This window comes from Drosophila novamexicana, unplaced genomic scaffold (assembly GCF_003285875.2).
Source record: "Drosophila novamexicana strain 15010-1031.04,08,12 unplaced genomic scaffold, DnovRS2.1 tig00001415-arrow-arrow-pilon, whole genome shotgun sequence".
Lineage (NCBI taxonomy): Eukaryota > Metazoa > Arthropoda > Insecta > Diptera > Drosophilidae > Drosophila > Drosophila novamexicana.
In genome coordinates this window covers 823,101-846,384 of record NW_020824856.1, presented here as the reverse complement: position 1 = coordinate 846,384, position 23,284 = coordinate 823,101, and the positions used below count along the sequence as shown (strand labels likewise).

General features: G+C 41.3%; 1 protein-coding gene across 1 annotated transcript; it reads left to right on the top strand.

Moving 5' to 3' along the window:
- Positions 1–653: 653 nt before the first annotated feature.
- Positions 654–18,416, top strand: LOC115767575 (actin-histidine N-methyltransferase). Its single transcript, XM_030711861.1, has 3 exons — positions 654–1,607; positions 17,116–17,424; positions 17,489–18,416. The coding sequence occupies exons 1-3, from the start codon at positions 757–759 to the stop codon at positions 17,985–17,987; spliced, it is 1,659 nt and encodes a 552-aa protein (XP_030567721.1). The 5' UTR covers positions 654–756; the 3' UTR covers positions 17,988–18,416.
- Positions 18,417–23,284: the final 4,868 nt, after the last annotated feature.

The following is a 23,284-nucleotide window of genomic DNA, read 5'->3' as shown; positions in this document are numbered from 1 at the left end:
AAGACACGTTCAGTTGAATTCAAGTCAGGTATGCTGCTCATTATGCATATACGCAGTGAAGCAAGAGCCTTATGTTAGCAATAAGAAATAAATAAAATATTGTTTCGTATTTTTAAGCAAACAAATGTTATTTTGCTGCCATATCAGATTCATAATAATGTAAGAATACTAATTTAATGCACAATACAATGTATATATATATAATATATAATATATTTTAAGAAAGAATCCGAAGATGAAGAGCTGTGCATATATAATCAGAATTTCGATATATATCTAACAGACACACATTTTTATAAATGTTTAAAACGATTTTGTAGAAAACGAGTTAAAGGTATTCAACTAAGTCTCATGTAACGAGCATACAAGATATTAATAAGAAATTTGATTTTTATAAAATATGTATATATCTGCTGACAGAGGCAACGTCTTTAATTCTTAAGCAAACGAAAAATTAAAGCGTCTTATACTTAGTACTTTCTCAGAGTAATAAGCAATAAGAAAGCTCTGTTTGCAGTAATTGTAAACGATGCAGTTAATATGCCAATATATCGCACAGGTATCGATACTAATAGAGTATCGATTGGAGCGTGAGCTGCATACTAGTTTTGCACAGCTGTTGCTAGTACGATTGCACGTGTTGCCAGAGCTGCATTCAATTTTTAGCCTTATTTGGTTGTTGTTTTGGTTTTGTTGCGCGGCGGCGTCATTTAACCGGTAATTCATTGAACGTATTCATTTGTGAAAGAACTCACAATGGGCAAAAACAAACGCAACAAGCAACAGCAACAACAACAGCACAAAAATGCTCAACAGCCAACGGCAGCGGGCCCAACGGCAACAACCACAAACAACGCGGAGGCGGCCAAAGGCAACCGCATACCCAGCCTCAATAATAAGAAACGCAAGGCCTTAAATTTGGTCATACAAGCGATATTGGATGTGGTAGAAATCCAGCCGGCCAGTGCGAACGACGAATGGAAACAGTATGCGGAGCTGCAGCCACTGCTGGAGCGTCTGATCGAGCAGGAAAAGCCGCTGCAGCTGGCCGTCTGCCCCGCAGAGGATGCGGCCAATGCAGACGAACAGACGCGCCTGGCCAAGGTGGCCGCCTTCAATGAGTGGGCGCGTGCAGGCGGTGTCCAAACCGATTGTGTGGAAATAACAACATTTCCCGGCTATCAGCTGGGTCTGCGCGTCACACGCGATCTGGCCGAGGGCGAGCAGGTGCTCAGTGTGCCGCGCCAGCTCATCTTCTCCGAGGAGCTGTTGCCCGAGGCGCAACGCAAGCTATTTATTGACTTTCCCACCCACCTGAATGTCACATATATGCTCATCATTGAGAAGGTGCGCGGCGCCGCCAGCAATTGGCAGCCCTTCATCGATACGCTGCCCACGCGCTACAATACCGTGCTATATTTTACCGTGGAGCAAATGCAGCGCCTGCGCGGCACATCTGCCTGTTCTGCTGCCGTGCGTCATTGTCGCGTCATTGCACGCATCTATGCCTCCATGTACAAGTGCGCCTACATGCAGCCCGATGACAGCGTTATGGCAGGCATGTCAAATCTCTTTACCGAGTACGGCCTCTGCTACGAGCTCTATCGGTAAGTGTGCATGTGTGCATGTGTGTGTGTGTGTGTAGGTGTGTAGGCGTGTGCGTCATAGAACTTGCCCTTCAGGAAACCTACCCTGCCACAGGCAACAATGGCTAGCACGATTTGCTTGTGGTGCCTTTGCCAAACTCATCAGAAGTGTTTGACACATGTCTTTAAGGGTATTTAGGCTTCGGCTTTGATTTGTTCTTATGCTCAATAACACTTAATACCATCTGGTTGTGGTTATTGGCCAATTGAATTGCAAAAATACTTGAGTTTTCAAAAACGTTTTACGTTTTGTGTGCTTTAATTTTGGCAAATGTTTTATTTCAAGGCTTCAAGCATGGAATGGAACAGTTTTTCAAGCTGCTTTTAGTATCTTGTTTCATTTCCAGCGTTTCAGCTTTACAACTGTTTCTTACCAACGTTCCATTCCACTTCGACTGTTACATTCCAGTGTTTCAGCATGATTATTAAAACACTTCAAGAATTTTTATTTTAATACATTTAATCGACTTGAATTATATTGGTTTTTAAAATGTCGCCTGGGACATTTGTGTATTAAAAACGCATAGTAGATATTTCCGAACCTATAAAGTATATATATATTCTAGATTAGCAACAACAGCCAAGTCCGTCTGTCTGAACTAGACTCTCAGTTTCAAGGGAAAGGGTATTAAATCTTCGGCGTGCCAAAGTAATTTTTTCTTACTCGCTGAAATAATAATTTCATAATTTTCCAACATATTTTTTTTACTACATTTTATTTTGCACAAAAAAAAAATAATAGAATAAACAAAAAGAGAAAAACAAATCGTAACTTATTTACATGCTTAAATTTACGTATATATGCATATTATATTTTATGTATACTTATATGTGTATTTAGTTATATTCTTCGTATTTTGTGGGCACAACAAAAACAAATTGAAATCGTAAAATCGGAATTCGGAAATTTATATTTTAGATATTCGTAGCGTTTTTGAGCAATTTCTCGTTTTTCTAGTGCACTGAACTGAGTTATAGCTTTTGTTGTTGTTGTTGTTTTGAATTTGTATGTCAAAGCAATAAATTTGTTATACTTTGATTCGCATCGTTTTAAATATTTATTGTCCTCAAACATTTTTTCGTTTTTGAATTTCCAACAGATTTTGCATAATTTGTTCGTTCAACATAACCTCACTAAAAGCACAACTGTACTTGTGCAACATAACCTCACTAAATGATTTCAGCACAACTGTACTTGTGTGTGTGTGTGTGTGTGTGTGCGCGCGCGTGTTTCCGCTAGTGCATTTCTTTTGGTGCGCTACCGAAACCCATTTGCAATTCTGTTTGTGCCCCTGAAACGCAGTTTTTTAAATCACTTATCTTGGCTTTTAGGTTTCCATTTCTAGTTTCACTTTTACTTTATTAATTTTTCGTTTTTTTTTTTTTTTTTTTTCGTAGGTTAGAGTTCTAAAATTACGTGCTACACGCCCGAGCATTGGGTCGGTTGTAGTTCGTATTGTAATTAGAGCTTAAGATCTAAGTTCTATTTGTTTAAGTATGAGCTCTGGGACAACATGACACTGCACTACAAATTGTCTCGTTGCTGTGAGCACAAGTTGAAGCTAGCAAAGTTGTTTTCCGCAAGTACGACTCAGCTTGCACTTGAATTGTGATTTTTTCTGTTAGCTCGTGTTTCGTGAAAGTCCCCAGCTGTAAATCGGTTTTGGCTAATGTCAAAGTGGGAGTAATAGATAAGCTCAGATAATTGGGAGTTTAGTACAGCATTTTCTCTCTAAAGAGAAATTACTTTTTTATTATAAATAATGAAAAGGCTTACTTCTTGCAACGCTTGCTTTACTTATTTAAATCTGCGCACTTAACTTTTTCTAGAAAAAGAAGAGTTCAGCATGGTTAACAGATTTTTCACTTTAGTCTGCGTTTTGTTCCTTCTCTTATATTGCATTTTTTCTAGGTACTGTGAACAGTAAAACTTGTTCTTGCTACACTTCTCGCTGCACTTTTTACTGCCTTTCTTGCTCGGCTTTTTACAATGTTTTCCCATATGTCTTTTGTTGTGCCTATACTTTTTCTTCTAAGCTTCGCTTTCTCTCTTTTTCGCTTCTCACTCCGCTTCTTCGCTTCTCACTTCTCTTCTAATTTGTTAGCGCTTCTTCCTGTTCTTACCAATTGGTCTTCTATTTATGCGTATCCGCCTCACCTCTGCTCACTTTTCATTCGGCAAAGCTGCTCGCTTCTCTCCTTATTATCGCTTCTCGCTTCGCTTCTCAGTATGCTTTTCGCAATGCTTCTCGCTACACTTCTTGCTTTTCCCTCCGTAACTCTTCGCGCTTTGCTTACGACTTAACGTAACTTCGCTTCTCGCTGTGGTTTTACCAACGCTTCTCGCTTAACTTTACGTTGTGCTTCTTGCGTTTCCTCATACTTTTCGCTTATCGCTGCGCTTCTCACTATGCTTCTCGCTACGCTCCCTGCCATACTTTTCGTAAAGCTTCGCGCTTTGCCAACTACTTCCCTTAGCTTCGCTTCTCGCTACGCTTATCACTTTTACTATCTCTTCGGCCGGCAATTTGTCGGACAGTGTCATATGATCCCAAACTATTTTTCAATTCTAGTCCTAATGCAACCACACACAAAAAAAAAATTCCATTTCTCTTAAGTACATAAACTAACGTATTTTCTGTGTATATATTTATAATATTTTTATGTATATTTATAGTTTATATAAAACTTGGCCTAAACGGAGCGATACTACCATGTTGTCTAGTGTCTCTGGACTGAGAGTGTATGTGTATGTGTATGTGTGTATGCGTGTGTGTGTTTGTGTTATCTAAACTGTTTTATCTAGAGCCTATCGCCTAATTATCGAACGATTTGCGCAGTGTATCGAATAGATATTCCTGCACCTCCGGCGAATTGGGATCCATGGTATTGAGTTTCTGGTGTGTGCTGCGCAGTGTAAGGGCCAATGAGCCAACGCCACGCCCAGCTGCCGTGGCAGTGGCAGTTGTTGTTGTTGCTGCCGCAGTTTTTGTTGCTGCTGATGCAGATGCAACTGTTGCCGCCTTTGTTAGGGAACTGGCACAGCAGCCCTCGCGGCTGAACAACAACGAGCTCTGACGCTGCAGCTGATGGGATTGCTGCTGCTGATGTTGCTGATGCACTGGGGTGCTGCACGAGACCGTGGCAATGGTTGGCTTGTGGCAGCCATCGCTGCTGTTGCTGCTGCTGACCACCAGCTCCTCCATGTGCTGGCGCAGCGAGGAGCGTCTCGATGCGTTCGCCGTTTGCGCCAATTGCGGCAATTTGCTCTTCATCGCATTGTAGGTCTTTAGGTAGCTGGTCTTGCGACGTCGATGCTGCTTCCAGCGGCACACCACAAATATGACCATGAATGTGGCCAGCGACGTGAGCACAATGGCCGCACTGGCCACAATTGCCGAGCGTATGCCCGCCGGCATGCTAGCGTATAGGCTGCCCAAATGCTGTTGCGACATGGATGTGGCGGCCGCCGCGGCCGGGCTGCGTCGAAAACCATGGCCGGATAGCTCCAAATCGAGTAAATCGTGCGCACGCGCTACCTCGTTCTCAATGGTATCGATGACATCGCTGTTGTCCTCGCTGGGCGCCAGTTTGCTAACATTTCTATTGCTCCCGCCGCCAAACCCATTCACGCTAAGATCTATGTCCATGCTGTTGTTGTTGTTGTTGTTGCTGTTGTTGTTGCTGCTGTTGCTGTCGTCCTGCTCCTGTGAGTTGCCGTCGAGTAGTAGGCGTGGCGGCGGCAAATAATACGCACTGCGCTTATCATCCGCATTGGCAGCGGCGGCGCGTGCAGCTGTTGCCGTTTCCAGCGAGGCGAGCGCCAGAGTTTTCCATGAAGGGAAAAAGCCGAGCGATTTTTCGCCGCGCTGCTGCTGGAGTTGTTGTTGTTGTTGGGCTGTTGCAGTGGCTGCTAGGGAAGATTGGGCATAGGTGGGTCCTGTATGCCGCAAAGAAAAGGAAAAGAAAGATAGAGAGAGAGAGATAGATAGAGTGGTAGAAGGATTGAGGAGGGGATTTGTTGAGTTAGTCTTGTCGCTAGTGTATAAAGTTGTGTATGTGCGGCGGTTACAGCGAGCTGTGGCTTGTGTGCTAAAGTACCAGGCGTGATGGCATATTTGGTGTGTGGTAATTTAAAAAAAATGTTATCGATATATATCGATGCACTCATGATCGCTTATCGATGATATGCAATTAATAAGCGCTGACTAAACGAATAGCTATATGTTCAAGCCTAACAGCATCTATTTTTCAATTAATTGTAAAACTATTAATGGTCAATCGATAACAACAAATCGATATATCGGTGTGTGCTTACCACTAAATACCGAACATTCATGTATAGAATAGTAAATGATAGCAAATTAATTGTTTGTTAAACTATAGAATAGAATAAAAAAGTATGTTATCGATATATATCGATGCACTCATATATCGGTTTTTTGATGAAATGCACTCATTAATCGATAACACAAACAATTTTCAAAAGTAAACCTGAAAGCGAACAACATTTTTATATATTTACATTTACATTAACATTAATGTATAGAATAGTAAATTGAATTGACAGCAACTGAAGTGTTAGATAAACTATAGAATCGATATATCGATAACATAAACGCACATGAAATATGCCCAACATTCCTAGCTATTACTTACGTGTGTGCATTTGGCGTGCTGAGCTGCTGCCGCATTGTTGTGTACCTGCCGCGATGGACAACAAGTACAACAACAACAACAACAACAGCAACGGAAAAAGGAAAATCGATAATCAATAAACGATAAACGATAAACGGCAACAGCTCAGCACGCGCCAAATACGCGCGCGTTCAGCACACGCTCACTGCAGCTGTCGCCGGCGCTGCTCGCGCTGGCGCTGACGTTGACGCCGTAGCCGCAGTGCAGTTATACCTCGATTACGATTGTTGTTATCGCTGTTATCGCCATTATCGCCATTATCATTATTGGGCTCAATATCGATAATTGATGTAAAATAACTGGAGCCCTGCGAATCCGTTTTTATCTCATCCGGCTTAACGCTCTTCAAATCAATCAAATTGAAATGTGGAAAATTCTCAAATGCCGTCACAATATCCATATTATCCTGCAGCACAACCTTCTGGCCGGGATAGAAACGCGAATGCTCCTTGCCCGTGCTGAGTATGGTCGATAAATGCAACTGACTTGAGCCCCGCTTGCGATGCTCGATCAGCTCCTCCAGCGTCATGTTGCGCTGTTCAAGCACCTTAAACAAACGATTGCCCGAACGTCGATCCTCGATCAGCTCCAGCAGATCTGTGCGATCGTCCACATCATCCATTAAAATCATCGGCGCCGGCGACTGTTGCTGTTGCGGCTGCGGCCGGGGCTGCTTGGCCCGGACACGCATAGTCGGAGTGCTTGGCCGGGCCGTGGTTGTTGGTGCTGGCACGCTTATATGTTGCGTATTGCTCTCGACCTCGTCGAAAAAGTTCTCCAGCTCATCGTTGCCATCATTATAGCCGAGCTGCTCGGCGCTTGTGTTGCCGCTGTCGCTACTGTTGCTATTGTGTGTTGCTGCTGTGCTTACAACATTCTCAGCCAGCTCCAGTTCCACATCCTCAATGCTCTCCACGGAATTCCGCTCATAATTGCTGCCAATAATATTGTCACGCAAACGTTTCGTTTGCTCCCTGCTGCTGTTGCTGTTGCCTCTGTTGCTGTTGCTGCTGGCTCTGTTGTTGCTGTTGTGGCGCGAGCGATAACGCGTTGCTGGCGGCAATTCGCTGCTATTCTCCTCCTCAGACACATCGGCCTCGGGCGCAATTGTTGCTGCCGCTGTCACAGCAGCTGTTGTTGTCTCCAGCAGCAATTGCTGCTCATCCAGCTCGGTTGTTGCTGTTGCTGCGGCTGTTGCTGCTGCCGCTGTTGTTGTTGTTGTGGTTGTGCTGCTTGCTGTTGCCTTGAACAATGCTGGCGGCTTTAGTGTGGAGCGCATTTGCTGTCGCTTCTTGTACAGCGGCAAACGTGTTGTTGTTATTGTTGCTGTTGCTGTGCTGCTAGCAACAGTTGCTGTTGCTGCTGTGCTGCCAGCATGCAGCGTGCGTCTGGTGCTGCTGCCCTCGCGCGATGAGCTGCCGAATAGCTTTAAACGCTGCAAAGCCGGCAGCTTGTTTTGCTTGGGCCTGAACAGCTCCTCCCGGGAATCCTCCTGCTGTTGTTGCTGGCGGGAATCTTCCTGCTGCTGCTGCTGCTGTCCCTCCACCTCCTGTTCATGCGCCAGGAAGGCGGCGGGTATGCGTCGCACACCATGCTTGTTGTTGCTGTTACTGCTCTGGGCCGTCGCTTTGAGTTTGGGCTCCTGGCTGGCGGATGCAGGCGCCACCGCTGTAGTCTGCAGCGCTAGCAGCGCATTCTGCTTGCCCTTGAGCAGATCATCCAGCGAGAGATTCTTCTGCTGCAATATCTCGCTGAGACTCAGCCCACCGGAGTTCTTCAAGATGTTTTTCAGATCCACGGGCGTTTTGCTGCCCGTGGCAGCAGTTGGCGTCAGTTGTTGTTGTTGCTGCTGCTGCTGCTGCAGCAGCAGCTGTTGTTCCTGATCTTGTTTCTTGGCCTGGCCGTAGGGTCGTCGATAGGCCTTGCCACCCACGGCTGGCGCCTCCGTTGGACGCTGTCGCTGCCGGTCGCGTTCTCGTTCCAGTGCCGCCATCGGCTCGCGTATGGGCAATTGTTTGCGCCGGACAGTAACACCTCCGGCACCAGCTGCACTGTGATCATCCTCGACATGTCCGCGCCAGTAGGCACCATTGTTCTCCTCCTCGTTGGCGCCCATTGTGGCCAGCGGCAGTTGGGGACGTCGTTTGCGTTTGGCGCCGCCGGGACGACGTCGGGACACAGCTGCCTCGGGCGTTGGCTTGCCATCGTCCACAATGAGAGAGACGCCAGTTTGGAGCAGCTGCTGCAAGTGAAGTGGAAGAGAAAGAACAAGCATGAATGGGGCGGCTTATCAGATGCAGCTGGGCAGAAAAAGAGAGATTTATAGCGCCGGTTAGCACATGGTCAGCGCGTTGGATTGACTTTCATTGATTGATGGACTTCATTGATTGATGGCATTTATGAAGGCTGCCACCAGAGCAATCGTTTGTGTCAGCGTGTGTGTATGTGTGAGTGTGAGCGTGCGGGTGTGCGGGTGTGCTGGTGTGTGTTTGTAATCAATTTAACATATGTGTGAGAGCACCCATTTAAATCTGTTAATAAAAACAGATACACAAATATGCTAGACGACAGTTTATTTAAGTGTGTAACTGGTGAAACGTTTACGAATGACGTACATAGAGAAAATAAAAAATGGAGTCCCCTTCAAAGTAAAAAGGTGGTTGAAGAGAGGGAAAGAGAGCGGAGGGAAGAAACAGATAGATAAATGTATATTGGATATGAAGGAAGGCACGTAAGGCGAGGGGGTAAAAGGGGAGAGAAGGGAAAGGAGACACGAATAGGAGGTTAAAAGAATTGAAAGGAAATCCGAGAGATAGGGAAACATCAAAGGAAATAGGGCATAGGGAGACAAAAAAAGTGTATTCAAAGAAAGAGAACAGAAACAAAGACGAAATATAGAAACAAAGTATCGGATGAAAGAGAGAAATAAAATAAAAAGATTAAATGAAATTATAAACGAGGAAAAGAGAGAGATAAGTGAGAGGGAGAGAGGTAGAGAGAGGAAAAAAGCTAGGTAGTGCGAAAGAAATAGCCAAAGGAAGAGATGGGAATATAAAATAAGAAACATATATGGAAAATATTGAAGTGAGAAAGATAGTAACTAAGAATGGAAAAGATAAATGAGAAAACAGAGGTAGATAGAGTATAGCAAGGCAGTTATTAATTGACTTGTATAAAGAAAGAGCTAAGATATAATTACATATAATTGGGGAACTGGGGAATTATTTAATTCGATTGTAGCGAAAGCCCACCTTTTTAACCTTTGTACATCTTCAAATAACTTATTTGTTGCTAAGACTTTCGTTGATTGAGCAGTAAGCGACCATTTTAAAATTATCGATTGTTATCGATTTCGATTGTTATCGTTTTGATTTGAACAACAGTGAAGCCAATTACCTAACTATCGTTTAGACCAAAACTGCTTAGTGCATAACGAACAGATTGTTATCGATATGTTATCGATAAGAGCAACATTGCTTTGTTCACATCAAAAAGCTTTTTATCGATATGTTTTAGATAACTGGCATGATTTGTGTGAATGATTTATATATGCCATCAAATTTGAATAACTAGAGCAGCACTTGCCGACAAGCCAATCAATGTTTGCTGAATTCATAATTACATTTACCATTTGCCATAATGTGGCTAAAATAGACACACACACACACACACACACAGGCTGTCTAAACTGCGCTCACAGGAAAATGGCGAAAGAGACGGAAAGAGTTGGACATACGAGAGAGAGTGAGAGAGAGAGAGAGAGTGATAGAGAGGGAGAGCGAGGCATAGATTCAACTATTGATAATCTGCCAAACCGTGACTTCAGGCGCTTTTCTGTTCACCTAATTAATTTTCAATTTAACGCCAACCCTTTTACTCACCCCCGCCCCCCCCTTACTGCTGTCTGCTGCCTTACCCCTCGCGTCCAGTTAGCCGCCCCATTATGTTGATGTCTGCATAAGAAGCGTAAAAGCTTGGATGATTATTCGCAGCCGGGATTATTATGTTGCTGGCATTGAGCATGTGCCTCGCTCCAGCTCCCGCTTCCGTCCCCGCTGCTGCCCCTAATCAACCCTTGCACGCCCATGGTTAGCCTGAGTAATTGGCCTGGCCCAATGGCAACTCTTTCTCTCTCTCTTTCGCTCGCGCCCTCTCTTTCTCGCACTGTTATTTTCCCAGCTCTAATCAGTCTAATGCAAATGCCGATTTCTGCATTTATGAGCCTTATGAGTGTACTTGTGTGTGTGTGTGTGTGTGTGTGTGTGTGTGTGTGTGTGGGCCTGCCTGCCACAGGGCTTGGGATTTGAAGCCCACATTAATAAAATTGATAAGATTGGCTTTTTGATGACCTACCAAAGGGTAAACAGTCCCTTTACGTAACACAGTATCATTTGTTATGCATTAAGGCAGTTTTTTTCCGAGATTCTAAAACGTTGTTTAATAGGATCAGGTACCGAATCAAACCTACATCTAGTCAGGTGTCCTATGCGAACTCGAAGCTCATTGAAGCTATCTTGATGAAACTTGGTAGAACGTATTTTACCTGTTGCTTGATTATATATATATATATATATATATATATATATATCGCAAAGACCAAATCCTATCACTATATCATAGGGCTGCCATAGAAATTGTGCGACAAAAAACAGGCCAGCATAGAAAACAATTTAAATTTTGGCTGAGGGATCGATCGTGAAATCTATTTCGTACAAAAAAGATACATCTTCAATCCTGTTTGATATACATATATATATATTCTTGATTTTGATCAGCGTTTTGGGATTTCGTTTTTTATACTCTTGTGTTATTAATTAAATTAATTCGATGCGATTCCTGAAAAAATATATATATTTAATACTTGTCTCTCAGTTGAAAAGCTATCGTCATGAAACTTAGCCTGTCTTAGGTCTGTCTGCCTGTTATGGCAAGTAAATATATAAGATTTGGCCGGATCGCATCGCTATATCATAAGCTGATTTATTGAAAATTTGGTTCTTGTGTTTTATTTTCATTATCAAGATATCTTGACCTGACTCGTGCATATAAGAGTTCTACCAAGCTTCTCTTATATGCGCCAGATCTTAACAGCATCAGTCTGCCCTAAGGGCTATACTCTATTTGGGTATTTCAGCTTTAATAATGCCTTAACGGATTAAATTGATTGAATTTGATTACATATTGTTCAACCCGATGCTCTTCAAGCTCAAATATCAGGTATATCATTTAGTTAGCAAAGCAATAATATTTGTGTATATAGAACATGTTTCAATGTTTCTTGCTCCACTTTCTGCACATTTTGTTGTTGTTGTTGTTACCCTTTATTGTGGTTGTTTGTGAAGCCATTAAATGATGGTGAAAGCCTCACAAATAACTGAGCGTATTTCAGACATTTTCAATGCCGCCGTGCGAATAATTAACTTGAAGGCTAATGACAAAACTAAATTGTTGACGTTGAAAAGTTAACCAAACAAAGCGCCAAAACTCGCTCAGAGTTTTGGCCGAAACTCATTACCCAATATGCCAGCCAAAAACAAACGGCGAGAGACGAGAGAAGCGACACCAGCGCAGAGACGAGAGAAGCGAAAACTTTTTGCGACAACTGCAAACAATGCAAAAATAATGTTAAGTTGAAAACACAAACCGACCCCTCCGTCGGTTCGCCCCGCCTCGCCTTCACAGCTGTAGCAAGGCAGTAGAGCAGAATCCGGAATGAAACAAAACGAAATGGAATGGAACAGCATTGAAATGTGCTGACAAGAACTCATTGCATAAGCCAAGGCGCTTTGCAATTTGGGCGCTTCCTTAGTTAGAGATGGGCGCGTGTCGTGATGGATTTGAGCGGGAATAAACTGTTATCGATAACATATCAGTAGTATATCCAGTACATATCGATAACATATCGATAATGTGCTCTATTCTTTTGACAGTTCTGTTTGTGTTCCGCAAATTAATCTGCTTTTATCCGCATGATTAACTTAACATGTAAATAAACAATTGGATCTTGTTGCTAACATAGTGTGATTGCTCGGATATTAGAATTTACAGAAAGCGGAACTGTCCAGAAATTAGCAAGGCTTTTTGTTGTCTTTTATTATTATTGACTTCAGTTCTTAAAACTCTTCAGCAGATTATTTGTAAATCGTTCGAATTTGTTGTCAGTGTTTTGTGCTTTGAAACAAATTCATCACGCGCTCATCTTTAGATGCCATTGCATGCAATGCAATTGCTGGGAAAAAAGCATTAAACGCATTTCCCTCAAATCATTTGGCTGTGGCGTCGCTCGCTGTGTGACATGTTTTGTTGTCTACCTTTCAAATTGGATGAATATCTGCATGCCGCCTTCTGCTCTACCCCCCGCCATTGTGTCCCATTGCAAATGGCTTCAAAAGGGTATAAGAGAAGGCTTCTACAATCCCATCTGCCCGTTTGTTCTCAGAGACTATAGGAACAAGAGTTTTGGAATATGAAACGTAGATTTATCCTATGCGCATACAATTTATCTGGAATTATCGGTAACTCGTCTGGTTACCACAAAATCGATAAGTATCGATATCAATAGCCTAGTTTTTGAGCTTTTCTCGGAACTTATCAACACACCAAGGCACGACGCTTTTTTATAGCATACACAAATCCAAAACTTTGCATTTCTTGTATATCTAAAAAAATGAAATGATATAGATTTGGCTTTTGGGATTTGCTTACATTTGTTCTGAAAACATCATAAGGATCGGACATTAAACTCCGAAGTTATTCAAGAACGCATGTCTCAAGGTCTTGGATGGAGACAAGGGCGCTGGGTTTAGGGTATTGCCTAGTCGGGCACTCCCGACGAGACACTTTTTTGGCTTTTTCTTTTCAATTCGGTCAAGTTTTGGCTGTGGAGATTGCATGCATAATGAAGATGGACGTCAATGGCAATCGAATTGTTTCATTCGGCAAAGTTTTAAACAAAGATCCCAAACGAACTGAACAGAATCGAGCAGCAATGCCACCACAAGCTGCAATTGAGGGCGCACAAAAGCGAAAAATAAGAAGAAGAGCTGCACGAAGATGAAGAAGAAGAGCCTGCAATGGGAGCAGCTTTAAAATGCAACCCAGCGCGTGTTTTTGCAGTGCATTAAATCAAATTGAGACACACGCACACACAGTCGCAAGAGCGACACAGACAGACTTCACATGTATGTGTGCATGTGTGTGTGTGTGTGTGTGTCCGCCTGTGTTGACAGGAATGGCAACACTTTAGAACTTGGCCTGTCAGCAACAGCGGCAACAGCAGCAAGAGCAACAGCAGCCTTCAAAAGTTCGCAACGCGCTTCGTTTGGCTGCCGCATGCGGCGTTTTTTTTTTATAGTCACATAACCTCAGTTTTTTCTTCTCTTCCTTTTCTCTAGTTTTTTTGTTATTTTTTTTTTTTTTTTTGTGCGCTTTTTGGCCTTATTTTTATACCCTGATCCATTAAAAATGGGCAAAAAGGGTATATGGGCTTGTGCCAGGCGGAAGGAAGCATCTCCGATATCACAAATATACTTTGAGCAGATTCTATAGTCGAGCAATACTGATATTCGTCTGTCGTGCGTCAATTTTAGAACCTAGAAGAGCCAAAGACTTGAAGGTAGTTTTCCTAGTGCCCGTGCAGTACGGGTTAATTTCCGATAGTCGATAATTTGCCCCGTTTCCAAGTAATCGATAAAAATCTATATATCATTCCGGTTTTTCTGAGCACATCAACTTTGCGAATATAGGAATTTGCTATGGCACAATAAGATCTGCTGCTGAAAATTTCATCAAGATCGGCTAAGAAACGCAGAGGTTAAAGAATTGAAGAAAACCTATATGTGTTGATAGAAGAAAGTTCAGGGTATGCCTTAGTCGGGCATACCACGCCTCAGCACTCTTGTTTTTTTTGTTTATCCAGCGGGCAGTTTATTGCCAAGCTGTTGAGCTGCAACGTTTTCTTCTACTTTATAATGCCATTGTCGTTGTTGTTGTTGTTGTTTTTGTGCAGTCGATAAATGTCAAGTTAGCGTTAAAGTTGTCATCGACTGTGCAAATATTTTGCCCGGTTCTGCCATGTCGCGCTCACAGCTTATTGCAGTTGACATAACGTCTCGGGTTTTCATGCTCATGACACTTATATGTTGAAATTGTGCAGAAGTATGGCAACGCTATGATTTTAAATTGACAATAAGCCATGGTTGAGTAAAAAGCGTAGCCGCATGGAATTATTTAATAGTATGTATTTTCATTTACTCTTGCAAGCTATTGTTGGCTTAAGTGCATTGTTGTTGTGCCAGATTTGTGATTGCTAGGTGGCAACACTTCCAAATGCTTTCAATCACTCAATATGAACTGTGTGATAAATTCTCAGCTAGATTTTTGACAGAAAACAGGAAATGTGGCAACGTTGAGTAGCTCGCTGGCTATAGAAATATGTTGCAAAATTAATATTTAAGTGTCAGCTTGCCAAGCTGACAGTCAGAGTGGCAGCACTGGCATTTTATCAAGCTGTTAAACATTTCATAGGTGCATCATTTGTCTTTAGAGTTTTTGGCAGCAGTCACAACAGTACACACAATACCAAAGTTGACAGCATAATAAAGTGACTGTCATCTTTAGATTGAACTAAGAAATTGATATCAAAGTCGACAACTTAATTAAGCGTTTGTCAAACTATATTGAAAGTCTTAACAGTTGCAGCATGTGTAGTTGGCACATATGCTGTGTTGGTTTCTATGTCTGATTTAAATTGCGAATGTTAAATGCGTTTGTACGATAGATTTCGACTGTTAAATAAGTGCGAAAACTGGCTTTGAATGTCTTAAGATGTCGACCTGAAACGTATGGTGTTAGTTAAGGTGGATTCTTTGGAAGAAGTGCATGTTAAATTTAACAGGAACTTACATAAATCATGCATAGACGATATGAAAGAGTTTAAACGCACGTTGATCGATATATATAGAGAACATATGCTTAAGTCGGTAGATTTTTAAATTTCGACGGTTTAAGTTCTTGTCAAATTTAACAGGAGGTTGCAAAAATAAGTTATAGACAAAATGAATGTGTTAAAACGCAAGCTTATAATAATAAATAGATAACATATGCTTGTCAGTGGGTTTTTAAAATTCGAGTGTTAAAAGTGCTTGTCAAATTTAACAGGAACTCACAAAAAACCTGCCCAAACATGTATATATTATATGAGCTTTAATTAAAGATGTATTCATCTTGAAATTTGTCTACGTATATTCCATAAATAAAATTAGGCACAGTCGATTAGTTAAATTAAAGCTTTTATTTTACGGTTAATTGGCTTAACTGGCGCTTTGTTGCGGTACTTTTGTCGACTTCTATACGGCAAACACTTTGATAAGCTTAATGCCTTTATGAAATTAATGAAAAAAAAAAAAAAATGCAAAAGAAAAAGAAATATTCGGCGAAAAAAACACTTTGGCATGGCAACTTTGCTGCAAAGCCAGCTCCTACCACATAATGGCCAATACAAAAGGGGCGCAACCAAAGGGGGGAGGGAGGCTCAATTGACGTGGGGGCTGGGGTTGGCTTGGTCCGGAGCTGTAGTCCGGCAACCACAAAAAGCTGCTTAGCTGCTTGTCGTTCGTGTTCCTGTTGTTGTTGTCGTTGTTGTTTCTGTTGCTGCTGCTGACGATTTCTAACCATACCTGCAGTATCCCTGCTCGCCAGCCCCGCGCTGCCCCGCGCCTGCTGCGCCGAACCCTCATTTCTTTTTTTTTTTTTAACCACTTCAAACAAGTTGCCGCTTTTCATAATTAAATTGAAAAATTTATGCGCAATTAAATGGAAAACTTTGCTTTGTGGTCCAAAGCCACGCAAAAGCCAAAATATAAGTAAATAATGTGATAGCGAGGCGACTGCACGACCGTTGCATACCCTGTACACGACTTGATTTAACTTATATTCCAGTTATCTTTTGGCTTAAATTTAAATTAATTTATTTATATTCACAAATGTAATCCTTAATCGATTCAATTTAAATAGCTGAAAACAAAACTACCCATTGCTAGTCAGTTTATTATCTACAGGGTATATTGAAAAAAAAATAACAGAAACTGCAACTTCAAATAGCAGTATAAAGGAAAATAGTTTTCAGCGGCTTAAAGATAACACGACTAACAATACCCTGTGACCAGTTGAATTGGCTAATAGAGCATGATGTGCTTGTGCAAATGCATGTAACATAAGGTATAGATATTCTTGATTTGAACGATTAGCTCGGAAACTATAGAAAAAGGTCTGAATATACGAGTAATTGTATGAAGGTATGAATGTATGAATGTATGAATGTATGAATATATGAATGTATGAATATATGAATGTATGAATGTATGAATGTATGAATGTATGAATATATGAATGTATGAATATAAAATTTTAAAAATTATAACGAGCATATCCATTTTTCTGATCGATATTTGCACGTATGTATAAAATATCGATAAATATCGATATTGGGACCAATATTTGGAAACAGAAGTCTGCCTATTTAACATCTGAACACTTTATAACGACCGAACTATGTGTGTGTGTGCGTTTTTATTATTGTAGATGTATAGAAAAAAATTATAATGCTTGTAAAGACAGCTAGGCGCTGGCCTTAGGATATCTGCTGGTCGAGCATTGCCACCTGTCGCAGTCTTACCCACTTTTAATTATGGTGTTTATTAATATATATATAGATATACATATTAATTTACATAAAATGTTAACTGAACTTTTTGATCCTTTAATCACGCAGCTGGGCGGTATCCACGGTGACGACGCGTCAGAATCTGGTGCCCAGGCAATTGGCCACGGATTCGGATGTAGTTCGATGTTCGGGCTTCGAAATGAATCCCATGTCGGAGAAGGGCGTGAGAAACTCACCGATGTCGGCATTGATACCATATTGGGATATGGCGAATCATCGTTGCGGCAAAATAACCTCATACTACAAACCGGCCGCACATCAAATGGAGTGCATAGCCCAGGAGGCATTTAAGGCGGGTGAACAGTTCTTTATTTACTACGGAGATAGATGCAATGCGGATCGACTGGTGCATCATGGGTGAGTGCTGCCCGGGGATTAAACCCTAGAGCAAAATGCATTAATATGATTTCGATTCGCAAAGCTTTCTGGATATGAACAATCCCAAGGATTATGTGCACGTACGTTTGGGTCTCAGCCCAACGGATGCGCTGGCCGAGCAGCGCGCCCTGCTGCTGTCCGAGCTGAATATCGAGCGAAAGGCGGAGCTGCGTGTGCTGCCCGCACCGGAGCACATCTCCGGCGAACTGTTGGCCTTCGTGCGTGTCTTCAATATGAGCAAGGAGCAGCTGGAGCATTGGTGCAGCGATTTGGAGCGTGCCGTCGATTTGCTGCACATTGATTGTGCGCTCGAAACGGATCTAGAGACGCGCACCTGGCAGTATCTTTACCAGCGGCTCAAGTTGTTGCTCGGCGTGCTCGATGCGACGCTCAAAGAGGCCGACGAGCAGCAGCAGTTGGAGGCATTGCAGCAACAGCCAGCACCATCCGAGATTGATATCATGGTATTGCAGTATCGTCTACTCGAACGTCGCATACTCGGCGATGCCCTGCAATATGCACAGGAACGCCTCAAGGTCTAAACAAAGGGGCACCCGCTCAATCAATCAACTCAAGTGGCCATTTACCAACAGTCGCAGCGCGTCCCCAAATCAAATATATACTTTTTTTTCCTAGTACCCATACAAAGACTCCGATCCTAGCGAGAAGCCTAAGAAATCAATATTGATACGATGAAAACCCACCAAATTTGTGGGCTAACATTTAGATTCTATGTCTGGCGGTTTTCTATAGCCGTCGCATAGTTTCTCAAACAGTGTGTGTTTTTTTTTTATATTTTTTTTAAATTTATTTATTTTTGCTATGCTCAAAAATAGCTGCAAATTCTTAAACAAGTGCTTGACAAAAAAAAAAAAAACCAAAAAAAAAAAGAAATGAAAAACATGAAACTAGTTTCAACAGTTTTTTGCAAGATTTTTAAATAATATGCATTAAATTGTTTGCTTTTAAATTGCTTAACTAATTTTTTTTTTAAATCTTGCTTTAAGTTATTAAAATATGCATTAATTTATTGTTTTATTTTTTATTGCATAATATTTAATTATTGTTTTATGTTTTGCTTTTTGAGCCAAATAAAATAACGTAATAAATAACTTTTTAAAAATTGTTAACGTATCGAAAGCTTGAACTTAAATCAAGCTCAAAAACAAGAAATTATTTAAACTAGAAACTAGAAACAATTTGGTTTTCAATTTGTTTAAATAACCGATTTTTGAAAAAGTTCAATTTTCGAAAGTTTCTTGTTTAAAAAATGTTTGAAAAAATACTCTGTCAGTTTCTTAAATAACATTTTTGTTAAAAAAAAAAAATGATCAAAAACTACTTAAGTTCATTTCTTGAACAATATTTTTGCCATATTTTATGTGCTTAGGAACTTTAAAAACAATCTGTAATCGTTTTGGTGTATTGATCCCAAAGTCCATTTAGACTTGTTTTTGATAACTTGAGCAATTTATCGACTTTGAAAGATAATTTCGACGAAAGTGAATTTAATACACAATATTTTGTGGAAATTCATCTCGTTTCATGTTTGAGCATTGTGTTAAGTTAAATATATATTGTGAAGGAATTATTATGGGTATTTGCACATCGAAATCAGTTAATGGCAAAAGCAAAACAACAAACCACAACAACAAAACAACAGAAATAAATACAACAACAGCAACAACAATAAACACAAACAACAACAACAAAAAAACACAAACAACAAGAAAGGAGCATTGTTCAAACAAATGGAAGCAACAAATGGAAATGAGCATTAGAAACGAAATCGCCTTAAAATGTATGAAAATGCGCTTAAGTGCTTAAGTAGCATATAACCCACACACACACATACAGACCCACACACACACACACACACACGCAGCACAGAGTATTAGGATTAAAACAAGCCATGCTTTCAACCACGTGTCCATGCGGCTGCCCCTATGTCAATGTGGTGTGTGTGCATGTGTATGTGTATGCTGGTGTGTGTGTCTGTGTGTGTTGTGCTGTGCTGTCGGCGCGTGTGTGTGTGTGTTTGTGTGCGGCAATATGCGTATATTCATGTATAGCGTAACTGTTCAACGTTTGATGAAACGCACAGAGACACATTATTTAAACATGCAAAAATTAGACACGGAAAATGAGAAAGTGAAAGATTTTGCAAGGAAATGCTGGGAAATGCTAGGGAATGCTGGGAAATGCACAATATATACTGCGCATGTGAAAAGGTCAGGCATGTAAACCAGGTAAGTCCAAATGTATTTCCTTTAAGTCTTAAGTCGTGTAGGCTACGTATGTATATGCCTAAATGATGCCTAAATTATTGGGCAATGCAGGTATTTGAATAGGATTAAATAGCATTTGATCTTAATAATACTTATATGTTTGTATATATGCAATAGTTGAAATTACATGAAAGCCGCTTTAAATGCCAGCGGTCGTCTTTGCATTGTTATACGCTTGCGGAGGGCATTATAATATTGTCATGAAATGTGTAACGCATAGCAGGGGAGACACATCTGACCCGATAAATTCTATATATATTCTAGATAAGCATCAATAGTCGAGCTGATATAGCCCATGTCCGTCTGTCCATCCGTCTGTCCGTCCGCCTGTATCAATGTTTAGTCTCTCATTTATAAAGCTATTCTCTGAAGGTTTGCATATGTCCGTCTTTCTGTTCTAAGCAGAGCATATGTCGCAACCGGCCGGATCGAATCACTATAACTGCCATAGGAACGATCGGTCGAAAAGTAGGTTCTTCTATGAAGGATTTCTTTGTTTCTCATGATATCTTGACTAACTCCGGGATTTACTACTGAGACTATGCTGCTTGTAACATACTTGAGCTAAATCTGCTTTAAGATCGGACTACTATATTATACAGTTTTTAGGAAGCATCGGTCGGAAAATATGTTTTTCAAGATATTTTTTCTTTTTCCCTTTTCTCACGAATCTGCAAAACCTTAAGGAAAAATGATAAGTTACGCACAATTATCGATAAACATTAATCGATATATTATATTATATGCATAATATGTCATCTATTGTCATCTATCAATGTTTGCGAAACATATAAGATTCACATCTAAACTCACACACACACCCACACATATACATACCCACACATACGGACAGAGCCTGGCTGTGTCAACAAGTGCTCAGAATGTGGAGTGGTCCTTTTTTGTGTTTTGGTCCACTTCTTTGTAGCGTGTAGCGTGGCATGTGTTGCAAAAATGCTAAGCCGCTTACTGTTTGAGGGCCGGTGGGCGTGGCCATTTGCTAATTGCTTGACAGCAACAAATTGGCCAGTCCAATTAGCAAATTTTCCAAGAGCAGCCGTACGGGGCAGGGGAGGTGGGCGGGTTAGCTGCAACTTTAAGCGATGCGAATGCAATTTCGCCGTTTGCGTTTGCGGAGGAAATGCAAAAACTCAGCTCGACCGCAGCAGGAACAGCAGCAGGAGCAGCAGCAATCGATGGCATAAGCCAAACCAAATTGCCAACAGGATATACAGGATATGCTCACACACACACACACACACACACACATACACACACAAGCACACACATGCATGCATATATTTCAATCAACTGCCTAAACACTTTTCAAATTGTGCAATTGAATTGCGAGCGCGAAAATCGACTATGGATGTTGGATTCAGGGTGGTTGAGTGGGTAGCTGGGCGTGGCATGTGAATACCCTCTAAATATAGCTATTCAAGTGTCAAATCAAATGTCGTGCAAGTGGTTTGCAACTGGTTGCCGCCGTTGGTTGCATTACGAATGACTTTTGTTGCGCGCCATTTTAATGACGTTTTCAAAATGTGTTTGCATTTCCAATTTCCCAGCCAGCTGTGCGGGTGCTGCGGTGGTAAGGAGGGGGGGGGGGGGGGACGGCTGGATAGGTACCGGGCAGCGGTACGGATACAAATCGCAATCAAATATGCATTCCGCTTTCAGCATCGGCAACAACAGCCAGCAACAGGCATTACGTTTGCAGTTCGACTCCATAATTAACAGCATTTTCAGTTGGCAGCTGTTGGCAATAACTCGAAATATTTCGACCCGAAGGCTGTCGGATATTGAGTTTCATGTAAAGTATATCGATTATTATTTTTCTATCCCGACTGGTTGACTGATTGACAGACTGACTGATTGACTGACTGACTGATTGGTGAATTGAAGTCCACGCCAGGACGAGATTTTGAACAATTCCACCTGCAAGTGTGTGCTAGAAACTTTTTTTGGATCAGCTTCGAAGGCGTTTTTCACGCTTTTCAAATATTTCACAGACCAATTCCACCGGCATGTGTGAAAATTTCGTGTGAAGTGGTAGGAAACTTGTTTTTCTTCACATCGAATCAGATTTAAAAAACATTTTAATGGGCTTCACGCTATTCGAATATCTCAAAACCCAAGCTCTAAAGTCGTGAAGTATACTCTGGGTATTTCGAACAATTTCGCCAGCAAGTGTGAAAAATTGGTGAAGAAATCGGATGAAGGGATTTTATAAAAATTCACTAGAGGCGCACGCTTTACGAACATATCACAGACCAATTCCACCTTGAAGTGTGAAAAATGGGTGGAAAACGGTTTTAAGCACTTCATGTTACTATTAGATCAGCTTTAAACTTCTACCCTAAGTAAAAAATGATGTTCCGAGATTGAATGGACGAATGTTTGAGTTTCATTTGATTTGAAATGCTCTGCATAGAAAATAAATGAATAGATGTTTCGCCACCCCTCGACAAGCAATGGGCGGAAAATTGTTGCTTGTCGTTTTTTACTTTTTTTTCTCAACCGATTGACCTAAAATGTATTCAAATATATATTTAAAAGAATTGTCAACGTGTTTGTAAGTCCACTGCGCTGAATGGAAATGGAAATAATTATTTCAGTTGCAAAGAGGCAAATTTGTAATATCACAAGTGCGGAAAATGCGTCCTATTAATGCTATTTAATTTAATTTAAATAATAATTAAATACAACTCGTCTGCAATATTCGTTAAATATGTTTACGCAGCATGCAATACCTTTGTCAAGCGAACATTTTGCTAAATTCAATAGCATTGTGCAGCTAGTTGAAGTGAATTTCGTACGTAACTATGTTTTTCTCTTTTTTTATTGGATGTTTTTCGATTGAATATTGATTAATCAAAAGGAATATCAGAGTAATCCTTTGGAATCTTTACAAAAAAGCAGCTTTCAGCTGGCGGCCCTTTAAGCACTTTAAAGCATATGCATAACAGTCCGACTAACTCTACTTAACATGCCGGCCTATTAGCTGCCTGTTGGCTTATTAACAGTAATATGTTAATGGCTGGCCATTAACGGAATTCCATTTGAAGAACAGACATTTATATGCAATATTTCTCTTAATATTCTCATCAATGGCTGGACATAATTTGGCCACGTTGCGTATACGTAACGCGCGCGTTGCCACGTAACGTATACGCAGCGTTGCCTTGCAAGGGTCATTAAATGGAATAAATAATGCGCTGCACACACACACACACACACACACACACTCTCTGTGTGTGTGCCTACAATATGATTAAACATATTTTTCAGCAGCCAAAAAGGCTACCTGCACTTAAGGCCAGTGGCTGTTGCTGCTTCAGCAGCGTAACGAGCTGCAAGGGGTCGGGGTAGGGGGCGGGCCATATCAGGTATGCCATAAAAACAGATTGTAATCTGCGTAAGTGGAAGTGGCCACATTTGGCTGCAAGCGTGCCAGTGTCAGTGGCCGTTGCCCATGCAACACACGAGCTGGCGCATGCAAAGCAACAAGAGAACATTTAAGAATGTTGCAGATGCAAAAGTGCACAATCGAT